This window comes from Haliotis rufescens, unplaced genomic scaffold (genome assembly GCF_023055435.1).
Source record: "Haliotis rufescens isolate VD_foot unplaced genomic scaffold, xgHalRufe1.0.p SCAF_1, whole genome shotgun sequence".
NCBI lineage: Eukaryota > Metazoa > Mollusca > Gastropoda > Lepetellida > Haliotidae > Haliotis > Haliotis rufescens.
This window is the reverse complement of record NW_025963779.1, coordinates 4,037,868-4,061,875: the sequence shown is the minus strand read 5'-3', so window position 1 is coordinate 4,061,875 and position 24,008 is coordinate 4,037,868. Positions and strand designations below refer to the sequence as shown.

Here is a 24,008-nt window from a genome sequence, read left to right as displayed (position 1 = left end):
CTTGGATCATATAGGGACATTCGTGATTTAGCTGGAAAAACTGCAGACTGCAAACTGCTAACTGCTAATTGTATATTTGCGATGGGCGCTGTTTGTGCACCACTACGGACCTGACGAGTTTATCCCAAATCTAAACACTATCTTATGTGTTAAGAGTTACTGCACTTTGTACAAAGAATTTGAATATTTACGTCCAGCTGACTACTTGTCTGGAAATCTATACAGACGTCGTGGCGTCACTCGTTTGTCACGTCTCAATTGACTTTATGTACTTTCAGCTACCACAGTGATAATCGTCTGTTATACACAGGATAGTTCTTATTGTTACACAAAAACATTTCACCGAAAATATATATTTGTGACTTTGTACACACCTTGACCTTCCGTGTGTAAAACCGTGTACACCAAGCTTACGACACGTTTCATAATAGTATTTAAAGGCACGCGTGTATAAGATAACATGTTATTTATTTGATTAAGTAGAATATATGCAAGCCAGCACTACATCGCTAATAAAGATAATATATTGATGTTTTGAACACTTTGCCGTGTATGGTTGTAAATGTGATCTTTTTGTGAAAACAAGAGTCAAAGGATCAGACACAGATAAAACAATACATATATCGGGATATGAAGTGAGTGAGTGAGTTGACAGACGCTTCTAACATTTATATCATGTTGTGTCAGCTTGATGTGGAGGACAGATCACGTGATGCTAGTCCTAGACGTTCATACAGTGATAAGACCAACGAGGTATGTTGCTCACAAAGAATAGGGCGAGTCTCGGATTTGAACCAGTGATCATAGAATTGTGACACAACTAAGGGACGCTACGCTGCACAGCGAATTGCGACCCATGGCCACATACTTTCATGACTGGCTCATCGGATTCCCCTTTTCCGCATACACATACATGAATTACGTCACTACGGTCACCAGTGAGACTGCTTCATCTGTCTCATTTACATCTATGCATAAAGATTCAGTGTGACAAAATACTCTCCACAAGACTGAATGAAAGAATTGATGACTTCAACTTCCAAAAGTCAACATTCCCTTTATGTCGAGCAACAATCCTGCAGCTCCAGCCTCTTGTCACAACTTCTGAGGTACAATCGAGCATGCTCATATATCTAGTGACAAGCGTGATGTCCGATGGAATTCCCCATTTTTTTCAGGTGAACAATTGACTTGCCTTTGCATGTGCTTGTGACCGAGAATAGGTCTTCAGCAACCCATGCTTGCCTTACAAGGCGACTATGTTTGTCGTAAGAGGGAACAAACGGGATCAGATGGTCAGGCTCGCTGATTTGGTTGATACATGTCTTCGCATCCCAAATGTGTTGATCGATGCGCCTGATGTCAATCATTGGATTGTCTGGTCACTTTTTAGCAAACACCTGGTATCATCCCTATTTGAAAGTGATTCATAAACACATGTTCATGATATAGTCGGAATCGAACAATCGATTCTGTTATTGGCAGTGATTTCGTATGAAAATGGAAAGGGTTTGTCGCTTTTATTTATTCAGATGAGTTTTGTAGGCAGATGCGAACATTTCGACTTACAGTGAGTGAGTACATGGAAGTCGTTTAACCCCGATGTCAGCAATATTTGGGCTACATCATAGTTGATTCCAGTTTAGACACCAATAACGACCGTCATAGGAGTCCCCACGGACGTTTACACATGCAGAAAGCAATTACTGAAAACAAACTAATGCTAAAACAAAACAAAACAGTCACAAATATAATCAATCTATAACGTAATTTTAATTATGAAACAGAATGTCAACGTTAACATTGGTAACATGAGCAGAATGAATACCACTTGCACTCTAGCATGTCATTGAACAACTTCTCTAAACACCAAGACAAACGTCATCTGACATCAAAGTCAGGCACCTAATTTTATATCACAGTTCGTCATCCGGTTTGTCAACAAAATGTAATCAACATTACTGCATTTTCTCGAGACAAAAGTCAACATCATCTAGCATTAGAACACATGTGGTGCAGTGCTTCTTGTCATTGAATAGGAAATAACTCACTCAAACAAACCGATGAATAAGCAGCCACAAACAACAACAGTTTTGTATCACAGGCATGTTGCAGCAGTAGACGTGAACACAGATGGTTATAACATTGTGCTGATATGGATTGTTGCAGCAGTAGACGTGAACACAGATGGTTATAACATTGTGCTGATGTGGATTGTTGCAGCAGTAGACGTGAACACAGATGGTTATAACATTGTGCTGATGTGGATTGTTGCAGCAGTAGACGTGAACACAGATGGTTATAACATTGTGCTGATGTGGATTGTTGCAGCAGTATGACGTCAACACAGCCAGTTATTATATTGTGCTGATATGGATTGTTGCAGCAGTAGATGTCAACACAGCCAGTTATAACATTGTGCTGATGTGGATTGTTGCAGCAGTAGATGTCAACACAGATGGTTATAACATTGTGCTGATGTGGATTGTTGCAGCAGTAGACGTGAACACAGATGGTTATAACATTGTGCTGATGTGGATTGTTGCAGCAGTAGACGTGAACACAGATGGTTATAACATTGTGCTGATGTGGATTGTTGCAGCAGTAGACGTGAACACAAATGGTTATAACATTGTGCTGATGTGGATTGTTGCAGCAGTATGACGTCAACACAGCCAGTTATTATATTGTGCTGATATGGATTGTTGCAGCAGTAGATGTCAACACAGCCAGTTATAACATTGTGCTGATGTGGATTGTTGCAGCAGTAGACGTCAACACAGATGGTTATAACATTGTGCTGACTTGGAATGTTGCAACAGTATGACGTCAACACAGCCAGTTATAATAGTGTGCTGACTTGGAATGTTGCAGCAGTATGACGTCAACACAGCCAGTTATAATATTGTGCTGATGTGGATTGTTGCAGCAGTATGACGTCAACACAGCCAGTTATAATATTGTGCTGACTTGGATTGATGCAGCAGTAGACGACAACACAGATGGTTATAACATTGTGCATGACCTCGATTGTTTTGTCTCTGATTTTCCTTGAGGTGATACCGGTTGTCTGTGTGGAGGTTTGTCAATTTGTGGCTGTTGCTGGTGCTGTGGTTCTTGTAGAGGTGGTGATGGCTGGTGCAGAGTAGGGGAACGCTGTTGCTGTTGTTGAGGATGTTGTTGCGAGGAAACCTGTTCAGGGGGTTCGATGTTCGGTTCACTTGATGTCATATCTTTTAGGTTAGGTTGTAATTGTTTATCATTTTTTGCTGTAGTGGACGGCTCTGTTTCCGGAGAAGCTTTGACTTCAGCTTGTTTACCCCCATTGCCTAGAATAATAATACCAGGGACATGGTAATCTAGTTTTGTCAACAGTTCCTCAAATGTATCTCCATCCCATCTTTCCTGAACAGCCTCATCCTTGGCAAAGTTGATGTACAGAAGCTGAGTGAACACCATGCTCATCGGACCAGATGGTGGCCATGTCATCTTCTCCAGCAACAGAGGCACTATTGGTTTCTTGAGGGCATCAGCGAGACTGACTTCCCTCCTGCAGTTGGCTGACAGAGAATACTTTGAGGTGACACACGTGAGCACGATCTTTGCCCCCCGCACACCCTTGTCAATTTTGTCATAGAGGGAGTCCCCACCTCCCATTTGGTAGATGTCCATCCAGACGGTGAAGCCCATCTCAGTCAGGCGCTTGTACATGAGTTGAATCTGTTTCTGTTTTCCCCACTGGTAGGAGATGAACACATCAGGAGAGGCTGCTCCAGACTGAGAAAGAAGGGAATTACAAATAAATCAAAACATAACAATCGGTATAATTGATCCCAACACAGAAGGGTTATCTCAACACGGGCCATATTATTATCTCATATATTGAATGATTTGGTTGGTTGTCATTTTACTTCGCAGACAACTATATTCCAGCTATGTCACAGATGCTTGGAAAAATCTTGTCTCAGCAATCAAGCCATGCAGGTATCACTTAGGACAAGGAAAGGTTAATGGGGCCAGTTGTAACGTGGTAAATCCCTAGAATGTGCCAAGGTTGTCATGAGTGTTTAGCAATTATAGGGCAGGTCAGTCATATCCGATGTGTTCATGTTCGTTTGCTCCACCTACCTCCACCTCCTCCTGCTTCTGCTGACTGGCGGCCGTCATCGCCTTCACGTCCTTCTTCTCTATCTTGATGACTTCAGTCACAGGGCACCACCAGTTCTTGTATTCTTGGAAAAAGAAAGGACAACTAGAGCTGGACAACATACAACAAATTGATATCACATGACTCCCGAAATATTTTCAATGAAAAAACAAAAAAAATCAAACTGATCCACATTCTGTTCACACACAGTGTCTTACATTTGATAAACATGTATCTGACTGATGGTTGGTAATGTAACACTACAAGCTAGCGTCAAAGTTCCCCGTTCCTATTCCTACCTTGGCTCCCTTATCGGTTCACACCATGGAAGCTAGTCAATGGAAACTGGAAATGGATGCTTACCTTCGTCCACCTTCTGTTCCTCCGGCTTGACGTTGTTGTAGTTGACCTGCATCAGGAGTTCCTGGAACTTGGCTGAGGACCAGTATCTGACGTCACCCGTTTCCTCCCCAGGCCGGGTGAAGAATCGGATGAACAGATACTCACTGAAGATTGGCCCCATTGAGCCTGGTGGAGGCCATGATAGTTTCTCCATCAACAGAGGAATGATGGGCTTACCAAGGCTTACTGAGAGGTTCACCTAAAGCCAAAACACAACATGTCCATATAAAAATCAATGCACTTTACTGATCACATTTGCCTTCAATACCCCTTTTCGTCACAAATTGTCAGCAATTGATATCTACTGTCGCTTAATAATGGATGCCAAGAATTATGTAATGGGTTTTGGTGGGAACATCTGAAACTTCAGTATGTTTTATGACTATACTGCCTGTGGAAAGTTAACTGGACACATACCTCTCTGTTGCAGTTTGGAGACTTGGCATATTTCTCAGTGACACAACAGATGATGATCTTGGCTGCTCTGATTCCCTTGTCAATCTTCTCGAACAGCTTGTCTCCGCCTCCCATCTGACCAATGTCCATCCAGCACGTGAAGCCCGCCTTCTCCAGGTGCTGCTTCAGAAGCTTCACCTCGTTCTGGATTCCCCACTGGTAGCTGAGGAACACCTCTGGAGGCTCTGGGTACTCAAACTCTTCGTCTTCGGCAACAGTTTCTGTATGAATATAATCTTATAGTATTAGAAGAAAGATTGCTAGGCTATGAAGAACTCCTTATTTCAAATACTCTTTGGATATCACTGAAAACATTAATCATAGTGTTAAGAAATATTAATAATATAAATGGGTTATCATTATCGTTATTGAATATGAATGTATCACATACCCGACATCTTCATTGCATTCTCAACTATGACAGCAGCATCCATTCTGTCCATCTCTTGCAGTGCTGTCAGCACAGCATATGTGGCTTCCCTCGTCTTCCGAGTGGCGTACCATTCATTCAGCATGGCCATACATGGGTCGTGCATCTGAGCCCAGCTCCTGATGTCATCATTGGTGTAGCCAAGTCGACTGGAAAGAAGCCTCCAGTCCAGAGCGTCTTCAGGGTTGAGTAATTTGGCCATGTCTCTTGCCCAGAAGGGAGCATGGCTCAGTGTCTGGAAATAGTTGTATTATATTGTCTATCAATGTATATATCGTAGAGGTCATAGCACTAATGCCAATTTAAAATTATTGTACATCCTCGAGAGTAGCCAACGAGTTACGAGGAACTACGGATTTTCTGTCCTGAGTGTGATTTCGTGAAGACAAAACATCAACGACAGAGAACACCCACTTCGATCATTATCCATTTTCGATGAACCACAAGTTCAGTCACACCATACGCACACTTGCTGATTTTGTTGAAACAAAAAAGCGATATGTTATTTTGAATTACGTCTGTTGTGCAGGGATTCTTCTACTTACAAGTAACGAGCATACGAAATATGTTCAATTTGCAACACAATGGAGAGGCAGATTAAATATATCGGCCCAAACATTCCTTTTGTAGTTCTCTCAGCATACTTGAGCTACAGAGCTTATGTTAAAACTCGGAGACTTCAGTCCACCAGCAGAAACATGGACTGAGTTCGAGTAAATATAAAACGCCAATGCAAGGTGAAAAAACAGTGGTTCCTTGAAAACCTGTACTACTATTTACTTTGCCATCTATTTCTTCCACTTTAGCCTTAGTGTCATCCACTGTCTCTTCCAGTTGGCCAATCTTCTCTACATGATCCTCCATATTGTGTTTGACTTCTTCCAGTTCCTCCTTCTGTTGACCGACCTGCTGGCTGACCAACACCACGCCCACTTCAGTGTGTGTCACTCGAGTGTCAAGTTCCTCAACATCTTCCTTCACATCTTTGATCTCTTCCGCCAAAGACTCCAAACTAGGAATAGATAATTGGAGTATAATATATAAAGGTAACGGAAGAAAAAAACAAGACGAAACAAGAAATGTACATATGAGATCCATATATCTCATTGGAGCAACAGAAGATTGTATGATAAGGTTGTTCAAGGTAATGTACATGGAATTCTGGAAGGACTCCTTCAAGCTAAGGACACCCAGCAGGAATGCATAATGCATTCAAGCAGTTATGAAGCATTTGATAATTAAATACAAAGACATTCTGGAGCCACTTATATTCTCACCTTCTGCCTTCCAGGACATCCAAGATAAAGGTACACTGATCCTTTGTTGTCTGGACAGTAGATCTCTGTCTCAGGTCTTCTAGGGCTGGCTTACGGCTCTCCAGGATATGCCGATACAGTCCACCAATTACACGCATCTCATTAAGACAGCTGGGTGTGGTAAATTGATCTTCAGGCCCTCGAATCTGCTTCTCCAAGAATGCCATCACCATCTCAGCTTGGGTCTTAAAGTTCAAAGTCATGATGTTAGCATGGACAGTCGTTACCTTTATATTTCAGTACATGTTCATAATTCATATACAAGTGCATCCAAATACCTATCTGCGAATATAATTCTAATGCAGGAGTTGTGTACGTTTCAAGGCACATACATTTGGTTCCACAGATATATTGTATATAATATTATATATTACCTCGTCTTCGCCCCTAATTGCCACGTTCTTCAGCACCTGCAACAGGTAGTACATGGCACCACACTGTGTGTTGATGTCGCCGTCCATGAGTGTTTTCAGGTGGGGTATGAATTTGCTTGGCATCTTCTTGGAGAGTGGGTCCATGACCATCAGATATTGAGACTGGAACTTATCGTCTCCTTGGAACATCTCCTCAATCAGTTTTACAATGTTCTCGCCAGTGAACAACTGAAAACAATATATCTTTATCAATCACTGGCCATTCCTGAGGGCTGTATAATGTTTTAGGGACCAAGACCAGCATTTTTCATCTTATTCAATTTATTTTAGCAAGTGTCAATAACTGGCGAATGTACGTCTTTCACCCATCCGCGTATACAGTCACCTCTCTGTCTCAGGTGTAATCTCGATTGATTGTCGCTGTGTTAACATTATTACTCACATATGACTGTTTCTTGGCAATCTCGCTCAGCCAGGATAAAATCGCATTTCGTTGTGACGAGTCTATCAGCTCGAAGATAGTTTGAAAATGTGGCTCCAGAGGTTTCGGATTGTGTGGATAAAGTGTACTCAGAGGATCTAAAACATATGTTTACAAATGGTTATGTTGGCTCCACAAGGCAAACTAGAGACGCAGCAATTGACGACTGCAAACGGAAGATGAAACCTAACATAGTTTCTCTCAAGAAACAGCTACATAAAAATGACGATTTCTGTATGCCCATGTAGACATTAGGTTATACTATCAAACGTCCACAATAATGAGGATTGCTGTATGTCCATGTAGACATTAGGTTATACTATCAAGCCTCCACAATAATTACGATTTCTGTATGTCCATGTAGACATTAGGTTATGCTATCAAACCTACACAATAGCGACGATGTCTGTATGTCCATGTAGACTCTAGGTTATGCTATCAAGCCTCCACAATAATGAGGATTGCTGTATGCCCATGTAGACATTAGGTTATGCTATCAAACCTACACAATAGCGACGATTTCTGTATGTTCATGTAGACATTAGGTTATGCTATCAAACCTACACAATAGCGACGATTTCTGTATGTCCATGTAGACATTAGGTTATGCTATCAGACCTACACAATAATCAGGAGTTCTCTGTGTCCATGTAGACATTAGGTTATGCTATCAAACCTACACAATAGCGACGATTTCTGTATGTCCATGTAGACATTAGGTTATGCTATCAAACCTACACAATAGCGACGATTTCTGTATGTCCATGTAGACATTAGGTTATGCTATCAAACCTACACAATAATGAGGAGTTCTCTGTGTCCAGGTAGACGTCCATAATCTGGGGGAAGAACTCGGCCATAAGTTTCGACCCATTTGAAACCAGGAGTGTGACTTGACCCATGGCGATCCGTGAAACCTCTTCATACTCATGAGTCAACATGTTGATGACTTCTCTCACCACTGGGATAGCTCTCTGTATCTTCTCCTGGTCATCAAGCTGGGGTTAAAGCATGCAGACAGTCAGCATTGTCCCTACGTTATTGAAGGCGTTATTATACAGCCAGGAAGTCTCATTCCACAAAGCAACCTTAACGCTGCTAATGCCATAAGCATATGATAAAGTATGGGAGCTACGATACCATCACCGCCAACGTCACTTTGAAGAACGGGCCCGTGAACAGAGTGATCATTCATGAGGAACTCATGGACAAACAAGATGTAGAAAGACCATTTCGAGATCAGTGGACATGAGGGACGTCTACATATAGGCAGAGTAATTACTATCCTGATGGAAACAGTTACCATGGACCTGATGTACCTGCGTGACATGGATAACACTTCCTTTGAAGGCGTTGTAGTTTTTGTAGGTAGTAACAAACTCGTGTATGGAGGACAACGTCTTCGAAATTGAAAGAAGTTGATACATGTCTTAGCATCTATCCCGAACCATGCTATCGGTGTACCAAAACCCTTGGGTTATAGTGGTGAAGCAATGTTTCATACGGATACGATGTGTTACATCGATCATGTTAATATCACAATGGATGCCAAATAAAGCATGGCATGTCATATAATCAGACTGCAGTGAAATAAACATCAGTCTGAATATGGTAGTATAGTTTATATTTCAAGGCAATAATCAACTGTTTGTTCTATCGATAATATTTTACTTTAAAAGAATATCACTTTAAAAGAAGCTCAGATTGTTAAATATTACTAATAGCTCACAAGCTTGAGAAACGTGGTGACAACGCTGCAGTACAGGATGTAGTAGACTGTGAGTGGACGGTTCAGCTCCTCGTCTATGAAGTCTCCTTTCAGCACTATCTGTGAGAACTCGAGGATAACGTTGAACGTCTTCTCGTCTAAGCTCTTGGAATCTCTGCAATATAATCATTGCTCTGACAACACCACATGCATCATTTAGTGTTATTTTGCATATAATGTTTCATCAATGATAAACATCAACAAAAAAATTCCTATTACAGCTACTGGTATCTTTATTGCTAGTATGCATAAATGCAGACCGTGTGCTGTACATTACTGTCCAATTTCAGCTTCCCCATACACTAGTAATCGTGTTCTTAAACGACGAGGTTTCCAATCCTTTGTCATATAGATCTATGTAATGATACGGGTAAGGGGCACCAACTTTCAAGACCAGACCTGTATATGCCTGCATTGATGTCTGCGTTAGTGTCTGCGTTAATGTATGCATATATGTGCCTTTATTCTTGTTTGCATTCATGTCAATTCCTGTCTGTGTCCTTCCCGCATCTGCCCGTGGCCGTATCTGCATTTTGTCTGTGCCTCAAACTACGTTGCTATATCTGAATCTGCCTGTGTTTGTGCCTGGTGAATGTATCTGTATAAGTTATACAATGTGTCTGTGTCTGAAACAACGTTACTATATCTGAATCCGTCTGTGTCTGAAACTACGTTGCTATATCTGAATCTGCCTGTGTCTGTATCTGAAACTTCGTTGCTATATCTGAATCTGTCTGTGTTTGTGCCTGGTGAATGTGTCTCTATAGGTTATACAATGTGTCTGTGTCTGAAACTACATTGCTATGCCTGAATCTGCCTGCGCCGTGCCTGAAACTACATTGCTATGCCTGAATCTGCCTGCGCCGTGCCTGAAACTACATTGCTATGCCTGAATCTGCCTGCGCCGTGCCTGAAACTACATTGCTATGCCTGAATCTGCCTGCGCCGTGCCTGAAACTACATTGCTATGCCTGAATCTGCCTGTGTCTGTGCCTGTCTGTGTCGGGGGCACGGGTGGCCCAGTCGTCTAAGGCGCTGCGATTCGCTGTGCAGAGTTGCTTCCCTTGGGCACACCAGAAAACTATGATTGTGGGTTCGAATCCCGGTTCGCCCCGATTATGTTTCTAGGTTTGTCAGCACCATACCCGTGCTCGTGGGTTTCACCGAACTGGTAAACGTCTGAAACCTGCATCGCTTCGGGCTTTCCTCCCAAATTAAGCTGACACGCCTTGATATAACTGGAATACTGTTAAAAGCGGCGTTAAACCCAACTCAATCACTCACTGTCTGTGTCTGTATCTGAAACTACATTGCTATATCTGAATCATCCTGTGTCTGTGTCTGGTGAATGTGTCTGTATAGGTTATAAAATGTGTCTGTGTCTGTGTCTTATATCTACGCTGAACCCTCCCTCGTGTCTAGCAACAACTCACAAGGCATCCAGCACACGCTGTGCTAGGCGGGGCACAGCTCTGTCGGCATATCTCTTCCAGGGAAACTTGGCGTCGCCGATGATCAGGATTAAACGTGTAAAAGTCGGCACTATCAGGTCTTTGTGTTTCTGGAAACAAACATATATATGCACATGCACGTAAGTATGACATGACACGACAATACAGGAATGATCAGACAGGAGAAGGCGCAACAAATATCTACATGTATGACCGTTCTAACTGGATGATATCCCCGAAAGGAAGTAGTCAGGGTTTAAAGTTAAAGTTAGAACGTATTGTATACGAGACTTCGGTATCACGTATAATGCTGGACGAATGGTCAACGATACCGTCAACACATAATTACAATTACGAGTAGGACAGTACTTTTACCACGTTTTGATAGACCTGTGTTATAAGAGACCTGCTGTTTAGACGTGAATGAGTAGATGAGTTGGGTTTAACTCTTCAGAACAGTGTTAGAGAAATATCACGGTGTACCAGGTTAATCTGGAAGGAAAGTTGTGAAAACAGCAATGACGTGGCACCTGAGACCATTGAGCCACAGAAGTCTTACGAAGATGTAAACGATGAATAGAAGCATTTTGACCATATGTTCCCATTTTTTTAAGGTAAACAATTGACTTGCTTTTGCATGTGTTTGTCATGGGTGCCACCGGTTATGCAGGATACGCTCACCTCTTCGCGAACACCTAATGATCACTGTTTTGACAGCGATTCATAAACACATGCCCATGATATAGTAGGAATCGTTAATTGACGTCTTGTGAGTATGGGTTTTGGGGTTTGCCGCTTTTATTTGCAGAACATATGCCTCATGATATCAATCACTGGTTTGTCTGGTCCAGACTCGATTATTTACAGACCGCCGTCATATTGAATAGCTGAAATATTGCTGAGTGCGGCGTTAAACAACAAACAAAACAGAACATATACCCTGTGTTCATCTTTCTTAAGTTTGTCATGTCAATGAAAGAGATCTTAAAGAGACACTCAAGAAGCATCACATTTTACCTTTCCACTGAGTTCCACCTCGTCCGCTATTATTTTTGCTGTCTCGAATAAGTTTGGCTCCCGCTTCTCCAAAATTTTCAAGGTAAATTCAACCATTTTTTCAACCATTTTCGGAACAACACGATCCCGCCTAGAAGAGATTGAATATTTATATTTTACTTGTTGTAAGTGTTATCACAATGTACTTTGCGTGTGGGGTACACTCACTGATGAGGAAATCAATGAAACCCATCATATTTCAGTAATATTATTGCGGGTTAGTTCAATAATAAACAAACGTTCACGACTCGGTGCTGACAGATCAAGGAACATGATAAGGGTAACTCTGGTACCGAATTTACGGCAAGCAGATCTAGCAGAGATCCCAGATTTACAAATGGAATTGCAGGGTCTTAGACCTTGATCCTGCTAGTCAGTCGAAAACTCAATGATCACACAAAAGAGCGAGGTTGGCCATTAAAATGAACACTATAGGTTTATCGTGCATTTGTACTTATTGGCTGACTGACTGACTGCAATCGACGGGATGAATTGATTTAGACTTACTGCATCTGACGGGATGAGTGATATAGACTTACGTGATCTGTTTAGAAAGGTAGGCAGTACATTCTTTGTAGTATCCGCCAAATTCTGTTTTCCGTTTATCATCCCCGTACAGTTCGACTTTTGTCAAGAGGTCCAAAATTTCACAAGCATCCTCCACGTGTTCCTGAACAACAGGACATGAGGTCAAACATACAGATTATTGGATGAGTTCCCGTGGCATACAGTCATAAACTGGCTCCTTCCTCCACTCGATGAAGAGGCAAGAGGTAACCCTGACACGTCGCTAAAACAATGGCGAAGTCGGGGTTATCCGTTACAGTTCCATGTCTCCAGGGGATTGTACTGACTCTCCGTCTATAGTCATGGACATACATGTGGATTTCGAATGTATGTGTGTATCGAGTGTCCAGGCAAAGATGTCGTCGCTGGTTCTTCAACATGTTTCATGAGAAATAATTAACATTGCTCGCATCTATACTCACAAATTAATGTTACCCGTGAAGACCCGGGGTAGAATAGGTCTTCAGCAACCCATGCTTGCCGTAAGAGGCGACTATGCTTGTCGTAAGAGGCGACTAACGGGATCGGGTGATCAGGCTCGCTGAGTTTGTTGATGCATGTCATCGATTCCAATTGTGTGGATCGATGCTCATGATGTGAATTACTGGATTGTCTGGTCCAGACTCGATTATTTATAGACCGCCGTCATATAGCTTGAATATTGCTGAGTGCGGCGGTAAACAACAAACAAATAAACAAACTCAAATTACATAATTTCGAAAACATCTACACAGGTCATACACATACTGGAACATATACGTTCATTGAACGGTACACAACAATGCCTTGAGGCGTGGCCACTGTCAAAACTCACCTTCCATTTCAAGTTCTTCTCTGCTTCCCGTATGATCTTGTAGGCTGCATTTGCTGTTGCTGGTTGGTGGATTTTTAGACACGCCTTCACCAGGTCAATCATTAACTGAACATGTTCTGGAGTTCTGGAGTACAATCAGTCAAAATAGTGATCTTGTGTAGTGTAGAATGCTGCACACTATATGAGCACACGTGTTTACTGTGCTTCAATTATGTCTATATCAATAATATCGCAAGGAGCTCATCAAAAATTATACAAAGTAATTTCTCAATAAACTGCTTTTCTGGCTTTGGTTGGCGAGACGGCTTGCCTGTAACATCCTCTCTGTTCTGGAGGCCGCCTGGCTCTGCTGCTTTCTCAGGATTATCATTTTATTTTCTTATATTATAATCTGCCTCGTCTGTGCTTTGTTCTGATATAAATATTATAAATGTGCACCACTGCGTAGATTTCATTGCATCTGATTCACAGTGGCAGTTCAGTTAATAATTAGGAACACTTATTTTTGGTCACAGTGAACTACGTTTCTAACGAACGTGCTCATAACGAACTGACGGATATAACGGACTTATTTTTTGGTGCCGTTCAATTGCTGTATGTATGCTGTTTATATGCTTATAACGAACTACGGTTATAACGAACTGGTGTAATTCCTTAAGATGACTGTCTTGGGGTTCCAGCAATTCAACTCTTGATTGAGTGGGGGATATAACGGACTTATTTTTTGGTGCCGTTCAATTGCTGTATGTATGCTGTTTATATGCTTATAACGAACTACGGTTATAACGAACTGGTGTAATTCCTTAAGATGACTGTCTTGGGGTTCCAGCGATTCAACTATTGATTGAGTGGGGGGATGTTCTTCAGACCAGACATACCAATGCTATATGGGCAAAGTACCACGCCACCAGGGTACAGTGACACCTCAACCAAGACGCCGAGCCTCACCACCCGATCACCCCTGAACATATAGATTACTTGGGACCAATATTACCCGAAATAACCACGGGTTTCAAATTTGAAATCACCACGTTGCAAAAGTATTTTCGGTTTAATGTCTATGCCCATCCTTTGCTGGCCTGACCTTCTGAGCCTAGACTAACACAGCGAGTCATATCGAAATACAAATCATTGTTTCCTAGACCTACTTATCCATGGACTTGACCAACACTTCCGTCACAGCGGCATCCACGAACTTGACCCTCATCAGGGTGTGGTCCTCCAGGTTGGTCAGAAAGTCAATCATCTTCCTCGTCATCACAGTGAACAGCTCAGAGTTGCCCTAGAAATATGCATGTATGAATGGTAAGTTGCCCTAAAAATATGCATGAATGAATGATAAGTTGCCCTAGAAATATGCATGTACGAATGATGCGTTGCCCTGGACATATTCGTGTGAATGATCAGTTGGACTAGAAATATGCTTCGATGAAAGATCAGTTGCCCTAGAAATATGCGTATATGAATGACCAGGTGCCCTAGAAATGCATGTATGAATGATCAATTGCCCTAGACATACTAGTATTCATGTGTGAATGAACAGTTGAACTAGAAATATGCATGTATGAATGATCATTCTTATTATTGTCCATATGATCACACAGATCATAGAAAGATGACTAACAGGTGTTGTATTTCTAAATTGAAGTTGTAATTAATGAACTAGGTGCCCGGAAGTAAATACTTAAAGACAGTATATTTACGCAATGGCCTGCATATTTACTAATGAAGGTATGTTTCAAACAGGGCCAACTACACTGCCCAGTACACATCCAACTACACTGTCTCAGATTGAAGAAATTTATCTGGACCGTGAAACTTATGAAGGCGGGTGTAGACAAAGAATAACATTCGCGGCGAATTCAATCCAACGATCAGCAGATCCCGGTACACAATGGGACGCAACTCTGCACAACGGTTGACGGTTTATTTAATCACTGGTCCAAGAGTGACCATTTTCAATTGAAGGATACAACCACTGTTGATTACCTTGATGTTGTCTTCTTTGTCCTTGATATGGTAGTAGAAGTACCCGACGACCTCCACAATGGAGTGGATAGGTGTCTCTGCCAACATTGTACAGATAGTAGCCACGAAGTCTAAGATCTCCACGTACACCTTGTGGAACAGGACAGCCTTGCTGGAAGAGGGAGCAGATGCCATAGACTCAGTCAAGATCTTAATACATTGTGGGAAGTATGTTAGTCAAAAGTGAACGGTATAGGAGATCTGTTCGAGTGGGTTCAGCGCGGCATAGAACATTATTTTCCGTAAACCCACGGCATATGCGTCAGCTTGAGGAATGTCTCAAATACCGTTGACTGGTTTGGTGCTGTCAGACCAAAGTCCATAATCGGGATTTGAACATTTTAACCCACGTTCATCGGATCCTTTAAAGCTTTTGTCCACCGTGCAACCATTAATAATATTCATAATAAATAGATACATCCGAAATAATGACTAATACGACCGTCGTGTGAGTAGTGATCAACCCTCCAACCCAGTCTGTGGTGAATCCAGAATAATTACCAGCTTGTGTCATCAGCAATTTCATTTAGTTTAATTAAATCAATTTAATTTTAATTCCAAATTAGTTTATATTATTGCAGTCGGAACTTACTCGACAGCTGTGAGCAGCATCCTCACATCTTCACTCAGCTTCTTCACGACGGCCTCCCAGTCATCGGCCCCCAGATGCGTTTGACAGATGATGTCTCCAAGACGCTTCAGGAAGTGCTTAAACATCTCGGGGTCCTCCAAACCCTTTAGTAACAGATACAGACAAATTGAGCCCGATTATGATCCTTGGTTCGTCAACATCAAAGCCAGGCTCATCACATTTGTAAACTTGTCCCTGTGGTCGCATTCCATAGTTTTTAGGGCACACGCTGTGATTAACGTACAAATCTGTTTAGAGTGACGTTAAACCAAACTCACACACACCTTAAGAACATGTTACATAGTTCCGACTGAAAGTGTGAGTGAGTGAGTGAGCGGAGGACACCAGAAATGGGCTTCACGCATTGTACCCATGTCAGGATTCAAAACCCGGGTCTTCGGCGTGACGAGCGAACGCTTTAACCTCTAGGCTACCCGACCGCCCCTCGACTGAAAGGATTAATATGAACATGCAGTCGGGGCCGAGGGTAACGTAAGGATTACCAATCATTCAAGATGAACAAAAATTGACTAGATTAAATGTGTCCTTTTCTTTTCCGCGAAGATCATTATTTAGAACTCTGATACATGTTACAGGGCTGTTGTTGCATGTCTTTAATTGTAACGTGGCTCCACAGAGTGAACTGTAAAGACTGTTTGTACGTCATGGCATTCTGAGATATTCACCAGAAATACGTTCCTCTTGTAATGGCGATAGATCAGCAATGCAATTCGATAGTGTACATCCTTCACTTCAGTCGGCCGATTGAGAAACATCAGATCAGTGTAAAGATAGAGTTCTATAAACTCCGATCGGGCCTCAGTGAACGCCTCCGGTCTGAAAAAGACACAATGTAATCATTCATCATGGAATATCTCCAAACCATGCCCTCTTAAAGATGATCGTATGTCAAGGAAATATATGTTTCAAACTGTATTTATACATTCTACCGTCAAAGCCAAAGCGAAAGTAAGAATACCTCTTGTTCCCGGTACATGATGATACATATCCTCATGGTAACATTGTCTCCCTGTTAGTGATGTATTGCCTTATGTATTATACCATATTTGGCGCCATTTAATCGTTTAGTGGTCTATGTATGATTCTGTCATAACAGTCTTGACTAGCGTCTGAGTAAGCCTTCCTGCTGATACAACTACCCTGAATCTGTCTGTCACAGTGTCTGTGGCGTGAGACTATATATCACTTTACCTCAAAGCATCCCCATCAAGAAGGACCCTCATCCCAGGGTCGAGTGTTGTCTTGAACCTGCTTCTGTCCGGCTCCGGCTCCTCACTCCTGTATTCCCTCTTCAGGAAGCTGATGTGATTCTTCAGTTTGTCCCCAGTAAGGTTCTGAAGCAGATAGATTGAGAGTTTCAAAGAGAGGCCCGAGCAGCTGTGACTTTAACTCATATTTATGTTTCAGTTGTGGTCATTCGCTTACTTTTATATCTCAGCCCTGCACTATAATAACTTTTCGCTGCACTGAATGTTGTATCCGAAAATTGAATTAAGAAGGAAAGGCAGTGTGTACAATACAACATACGCCTACAGTGCACAGTCTGGCATTTACATTTAAGGTCGTACGCTCATCACAAGTGTGGTCGCATTCAGGTCTTCATAGAGGATAGATTAAACAGAAACGAATTTATTTCACTGCCCAGTTTTTCATTTACCTCAAATGGAAAACAAACGAAAATTGGGATACTAAGAACTGCTTTGTTGCCATATTGCCAACAATGTTTCGGCTCTGTGCATCACGGGGATCTAATGTCAATGTTGATATACCCTCCGCGACACCGGTTCCCTATGAGGAGCTTGAGTTGCAGAATGTCTGTTGTCACGACGGCGGAGTATGTTTCTCCCTGTTGTTGGTTGGTTGGTTGGTTTGTTGTTTAACGCCGCACTCAGTAATATTCCAACTATATGACGGCGGTCTGTAAATAATCGAGTCTGAACCAGACAATTCAGTGATTAATATCATGAACATCGATCCACGCAATTGGGATTGATGACATGCATCAACCAAGTCAGCGAGCCTGACCACCCGATCCCGTTAGTCGCCTCTTACAAGTATAGTCGCCTTTTACAGCAAGAATTGGTTGCTGAAGATATATTCTACCCCGGAATCTTCACGGGTCTTCTCCTTGTTGTACGTGGTTATACTGGGATGCATCAAAACATCACTACGATTCACGTTTTTCACCTGTAAGGTGCGTTGATGTGAAATGGGGATTAACGTCGTGTCCAAGAATTTTACATATAACGTAAAATAAAGTAGAAAATGTAAATGTGTTAATAGGTAGTGAAAATACGATGACATTACATACGCATATAATAATGGGCCCACAACTAAACAAAACAGACATTAGGCAAATAGACACCGTACTTGGTAGTACTCCTTGAAACCGAAGTATTTGTCGCGAAGCATCTTCATCCACAGCTGCATGTGTGTCGTCCCCGGCCCCTGCTGGATCAGGTCGTGGAGGAAGTCGAAGCAGAAGTCGTGGATGCGGGACAAGGATGACATCTTTCCTTTTTCCATTAAATCCCTGAGGAAAGATACTTTCGTGTGGAAACGTAGGACATATATATGCATGTGTTGATATGATAAAATACATAGAATTCTAGGAAAACATTCACGTTCAGATAGTGACACATCGATTACGTGAATCATGAATAAATAAATGGAGAATCCGACATGGGTGGATGTGGAATGACTTTTAGGTTAACCTATCTTATGGCATTGGTGTGCTGCGCCTTCAAAAGTCAGCACCACAATTTCTCTTGAGGACCATCTCTGCCGTAGGTCACATGTCACAAAGACAAACAACCAGTGTTTGTAAGAATCCGTCTGACTCTAACTCACGCTAATCGGGTAAGATAGTCCACGTGGACAACGTTAAGTGCAATTGTACCTAGCAATGCCTGAAGTGAACGGAAATGGACAAAGTGGTTACGGACACTTACGAATGTTACGCGTAGCCATGGTGTCTCGTAACGTCTGTCTACGGATGCCGTTTTGGTAGACTTAACATTTTGTCTATGAAATCTTATATTACATAAGTGCATGTAGTTGCAGTCATCGAGGCTTCGGCAAGCATGCTTGGGAATTGCATGAGAAGTAGGTGTACCCCTTAAACTCCCCACACAGCTAGTATCCACACTTGTCATAATAAACATGATTGATTGTAAAGGAGTGAGTGAGTGAGTACGGTTTTACGCCGCTTTCAGCAATATTCCAGCAATATCACGGCGGGGGACACCAGAAATGAGCTTCACACATTGTACCCATGTCGGGAATCGAACCCGGGTCTTCGGCGTGACGAGCGAAGATTGTAAAGGATGTAGATTGCGTTCGGCCCGACGATGCTTGGATGTGAGCCTAAGCTGCATTCTCTTTCAAAATAATGAAAACTACAGGAAAGAAAAAAAATAATATGTAAACTAGTGTCCAAAAGAAACGATACCAACTTATTTTCAAAATTGTTGTTTACTAAGTGAATATTCAAGTATGAAAACATGCCAATTCGTATTGCACATCCCAAACACAGCATAGTCGATACAAAATACCGGGAACACGTGATCACTTCCGGGAAAAAACGTAAAATTCGTGAAAGTGACATTTCCCTCTCTAGCGTGTTCTGCACGTGCAGAAAAACTGTATAAAACGGCTGATCAGACACGTTGATATCACAGCAACAAAAAGAACACAAGATATGCCACGTTTGACAGCCATCGAGAGAGAGAGAGCCGTTGGAATGGTCCAACAAGGAGCGTCACACGTCGACGTCGCCAGAAGGTTGGGCTGCGCACGCATCACTATCACCAGGTTGATGCAGCGGTTACGTCAGACAGGTCAGACGTCAGACAGGCCCAGGAGTGGAAGACCACGAGTAACCACGCCCCGTGAAGATCGTTACATCCGGGTATTACACCTGAGGAACCGCACCGTAACAGCGACGTCCACGGCGGCTACAGCACTGGGACACAGGATCAGTCGACAGACCGTCTACAGGAGACAACGGCAGTATGGTATCCGGCCACGTCATCCCTACCGCGGACCGCTCCTGACGCCTCGACACCGGAACAACAGACTGATCTGGGCCAGGCGAGTTCGACGTTGGCAACTGCGGGACTGGGTACGTGTTATGTTCTCTGAGGAGAGCAGATTCCTCATCTTCAGAAACGATGGACGGCAGCTTGTATACCGACGATTTGGTGAACGTTTGGCGCCTAACTGTATTCAACAGGTCCGGCCGTTTGGAGGTGGAGGGTTAATGGTTTGGGGTGGCATATGTGGTGACGTCAAAACGATGCTTGTCGTAATTCGTGGAAACCTGAATGCACAGCGTTATCTTGATGACATCCTACGGCCTGTTGTGGTGGCATTTATTCTGCAACAGCCTCGTGGACTCCTTTTCCAACATGACAATGCAAGGCCACACACAGCAAGATTGACACAGAACTTCCTTGCCAACGCCAACGTACAGGTTTTGCCATGGCCCGCATGTTCACCGGACATTTTTCGACCCCACCCATCTTTCAAGGCTTGTCATATTGGTTGTACAGATTTTATTGAAATGAAATTTTTGTACAGATGTTGTGAAAGGATTTCTCAAAAGCATAACACCAATCCTAAACTTCTGCATTGTTTAGTTTTTCTTTTATGTCGTTGCAAACAGGTGGTATCGTTTCTTTTGGACACTTTTGGCAGGTGCTATAAAATGCGTCGCCGCGGGCTATATTTAATAAATAAAAATTGAAACTTCTCAACATCTCTGGCCGTATTCTCCAGTGTATCTCGCAACATTTCACAAATTACGTCATGGGGTAACGCCTTTGTAAACTTTGTGGTGAAAAATTCTAAAGGTAGACCGTGTGTTTTACATCATAATACTTACTTGGACATGTTCATGAGTTTCTCCAGGATGTCTTTTGCGACGGAGCACTGGTCTGTGCTCTCCCCGGGGAAGTCCGGACGACACACCCCCTTCCTCAGCAACCTGAACGCCGCGAGCACATCCTCCTCGTTCACCACCGCCTCGAACTTGTCGGAGTTTTGTTTCAGCTCGTTGGCAAATTCCTTTCGTGCATCTTGACCGACTGTCATCAGGTCGTATCTTCCTACTAAGACCTCCATGGCTTCTGCAGATGAAGATGTTGCAATGCCAAGGTGCATTATGTACTATTTATAAATTAAAACATTAAACGTGCATGTTTGGGCTTGCATTTTCTGTTGTCTACGGCCTCTTCCACGTTTGCATATTCTGATCACGACATATTTCAACTTATTTTCGAGTATGTTGCTTTATGTACATATAGTGGAATTTTGGGGAAGATAGTACACTGAATTTGTTTGTAAGACTATCGTTTCATACTGAGGATTCTTGCTTTCCAATGCGTTGTACACTAGTTTCATACTCTCGAGTTACTTCTACGTAGCATGACTTTTGCTCCTACATCCAAGACGTTTTTTCAGGAAGAAGCAAAACGTATTTGCATTGCAGTTTACATTAACATCAGATCGGAGGTAAAAACCCAGTTCTCTCCTAATAGTGATTCGTACAAATTGCAATTATCTTTTTATCTACTATAGTGTCAATTATTGATAGATATTAAGTGGACATGGCCCGTTTTTAAACGGCGTTCTGCTTCAAATGTGTGCATGGTTTCACTCCACACGACGCTATGCAGAGTTGTGCCCCCAACCAGTGCCAGGATCCGCGACTCTTCTTGTACGTATCCTACATTGAACATAGCTATATTCTTTGGACTGTCAAACATTAACCTGACACAGTGTATAGCTAATATATTATTAAAGCAGCTTTAACCTCTACACACTCACTCATTTAACAATACTAGAATATGGTTAGAATTTAAGTAATGTACCTCGATCTTTAAGGTATATTCAAGAGAACGAAATGCCCGTATTAAATGCATATGGTCAGTATATCATTCATTGTTCCCGTTAATCTCAGTTACCTGACTTACATGAAAAGCAATATGCATTTCTAAGACTGACATCTAACTGCAATAAAATAATTAAGTATTGTATTTGTATTTTGTAATTTGTATTTATGATTATATTTAATGCGTATCCTACTACACCGTGCAAAATTCCATTATATTGTTATTGTCCGTAATAGATTAAATCGATTGAGGAAATAGTTTCTCTATGTATAACGCCGGCTTGTGTATAAGTGCCGCACGAACAGTGACATACCAACCATACACGTGGAGTTACCATGTGTGCTTCACACCACGAAGCCAGATACGTGTGGCACGCCCCGTCCAAGAGTAGCCAAGCCTATCTGGGGTGAAGTGTGATCCAGTGTTGACACTGAAGAGATTAAGCAGGCACAATCCAATTTTTCATAGCCAATACAAATTTTGTCAAACATTTTGGTATTATTATATTTTATACAACTGAAAAAAGATTAAGGACCACTCGATTCTTTCATATTACTATGATTGATATATCATGCCATGACAGATTAACTATAGTACTATGATTGATATATCATGCCATGACAGATTAACTATAGTACTATGATTGATATATCATGCCATGACAGATTAACTATAGTACTATGATTGATATATCATGCCATGACAGATTAACTATAGTACTATGATTGATATATCATGCCATGACAGATTAACTATAGTACTATGATTGATATATCATGCCATGACAGATTAACTATAGTACTATGATTGACATATCATGCCATGACAGATTAACTATAGTACTATGATTGATATATCATGCCATGACAGATTAACTATAGTACTATGAAAGAATCGGGTGGTGGTATATGTTTACGTCATGATCATGTAATGATTATTGTATTCCTATAGCGACGTGCATGCACGTGTGTGTGGCTGGACTGATGCCGTTTTATACTGCTAGCCCACTGAGATACCATTACCAGTTTAACATAAATGCCTCACTCAGACCCAATAAAGTGACTCCGAGCCGTTAAGTCCTTGTTTTAGCCCCTTAATGCCGAACGCCTGGCAGGGTAACAATAGGTACCATCATTTAACATCTTTTGGGGGCCGGGGATCGAACCCCGGACCTTACGCTCTCCGGGAGGACGCTCTACTATTAGTCCACGGAGGCGGTCCTTTTTACCAAAAGAGAAATGGAAGTTCAGAGTATATGAAAATGACGAGGGGATGACGCTTATCCTTCAACGACGTGTGAACACCAGATTACTGCCAGATAAGAACATTGTAGTCATCATTTAATCGTTCAATGATCTGTGAATGGTTCATTCATAACAGTCATGACTTGCATAATGTTCATCAGAGAACTGACGTTTTGCTCTGATTAGTATCAGAAACCTACCATGTCACCAGCTGAACTAGTCATATTTACCTTTATTTGCCTTTACCGTCGTTTCGCAGCAGTGGCCAGTGGGAGACCACTCATGTCAATTCCACAATCAGTATATCCGATATTCAGAAACCACAGGCATGTCGACCTTGACAGTAGACTGTGTAGCTTAAATCGATCACGTTCCCACTAAACGTCTTTGAGCGACAGTTGTGTATACCTCTACCCGCGTGCCACCAACTTCGCGCTTTGGGCGGCCATACTGGCTATGGCACACGACATACACACGCGGTAACTGTCAACGCTATTGACCCACTTTCAAAGGTCCATTCAACAATGTTTACTCCCATGGCAACGCATAAACATCTCCCCGTATTCTGTCTCATTAATGCCGTGCTTCGTTACTGGAGCATACCTTTGCTGAGTGTACACACAAACCCCGCGTACAGTGAAACCTCCTTAAACCGGACGTAGTGAGTCCGGATAAACAAGCTGGTTGAAGAAGCATTCTCATTTGTAAATGCTTAGACGTTCCTGACAAATCGTTCGACAAACTGGGCTCCACTGTATGCATTTAGTGTATTGTTTCGCCTCTAAACACGTTCACGACAAGTCCTTTTCAATAACTGATTTGTATACAAGGATCGAACTCAGTTATTCTCCATGTAACATCGCATGTCTGGTCCGTGTTGGAGAACTTTCCTTTACTTATTATGTATGCTCTCACTGCGGAAGGCAAT

The 24,008-nt window shown here is 42.1% G+C and overlaps 1 protein-coding gene across 3 annotated transcripts; it reads right to left on the bottom strand.

Annotated features, from left to right (window-relative positions):
• Window positions 1–1,749: 1,749 nt before the first annotated feature.
• Window positions 1,750–23,558, bottom strand: LOC124147002. 3 transcript variants are annotated; one of them, XM_046517592.2, is made up of 24 exons: window positions 23,311–23,558; window positions 22,150–22,266; window positions 20,828–21,071; window positions 18,313–18,475; window positions 17,134–17,276; window positions 16,608–16,758; window positions 15,883–16,025; window positions 15,252–15,402; window positions 14,411–14,544; window positions 13,263–13,386; window positions 12,421–12,551; window positions 11,843–11,972; window positions 10,808–10,935; window positions 9,336–9,489; window positions 8,403–8,604; window positions 7,568–7,704; window positions 7,126–7,353; window positions 6,713–6,936; window positions 6,216–6,447; window positions 5,397–5,670; window positions 4,967–5,226; window positions 4,511–4,748; window positions 4,129–4,232; window positions 1,750–3,777 (listed from the first exon to the last, which is right to left on the bottom strand). In XM_046517592.2, the coding sequence occupies exons 2-24, from the start codon at window positions 22,154–22,156 to the stop codon at window positions 3,007–3,009; spliced, it is 4,473 nt and encodes a 1,490-aa protein (XP_046373548.2). In that variant the 5' UTR covers window positions 22,157–22,266; window positions 23,311–23,558; the 3' UTR covers window positions 1,750–3,006. The 3 variants fall into 3 exon arrangements, with proteins under 3 accessions (XP_046373548.2, XP_048253085.1, XP_048253122.1); XM_048397128.1 differs by having other exon boundaries at window positions 22,154–22,266; XM_048397165.1 differs by having other exon boundaries at window positions 22,171–22,266.
• Window positions 23,559–24,008: the final 450 nt, after the last annotated feature.

What these genes read in the sequence shown, in the direction of transcription:
- LOC124147002 (XM_046517592.2), bottom strand. An exon ending in ACAAAGAAGACAACATCAAG is followed by an intron (nt 14,545 to 15,251) that starts GTAATCAACAGT and finishes GCATATTTCTAG; the next exon opens with GGCAACTCTGAGCTGTTCAC. An exon ending in GATGTCCTGGAAGGCAGAAG is followed by an intron (nt 6,448 to 6,712) that starts GTGAGAATATAA and finishes ATCTATTCCTAG; the next exon opens with TTTGGAGTCTTTGGCGGAAG.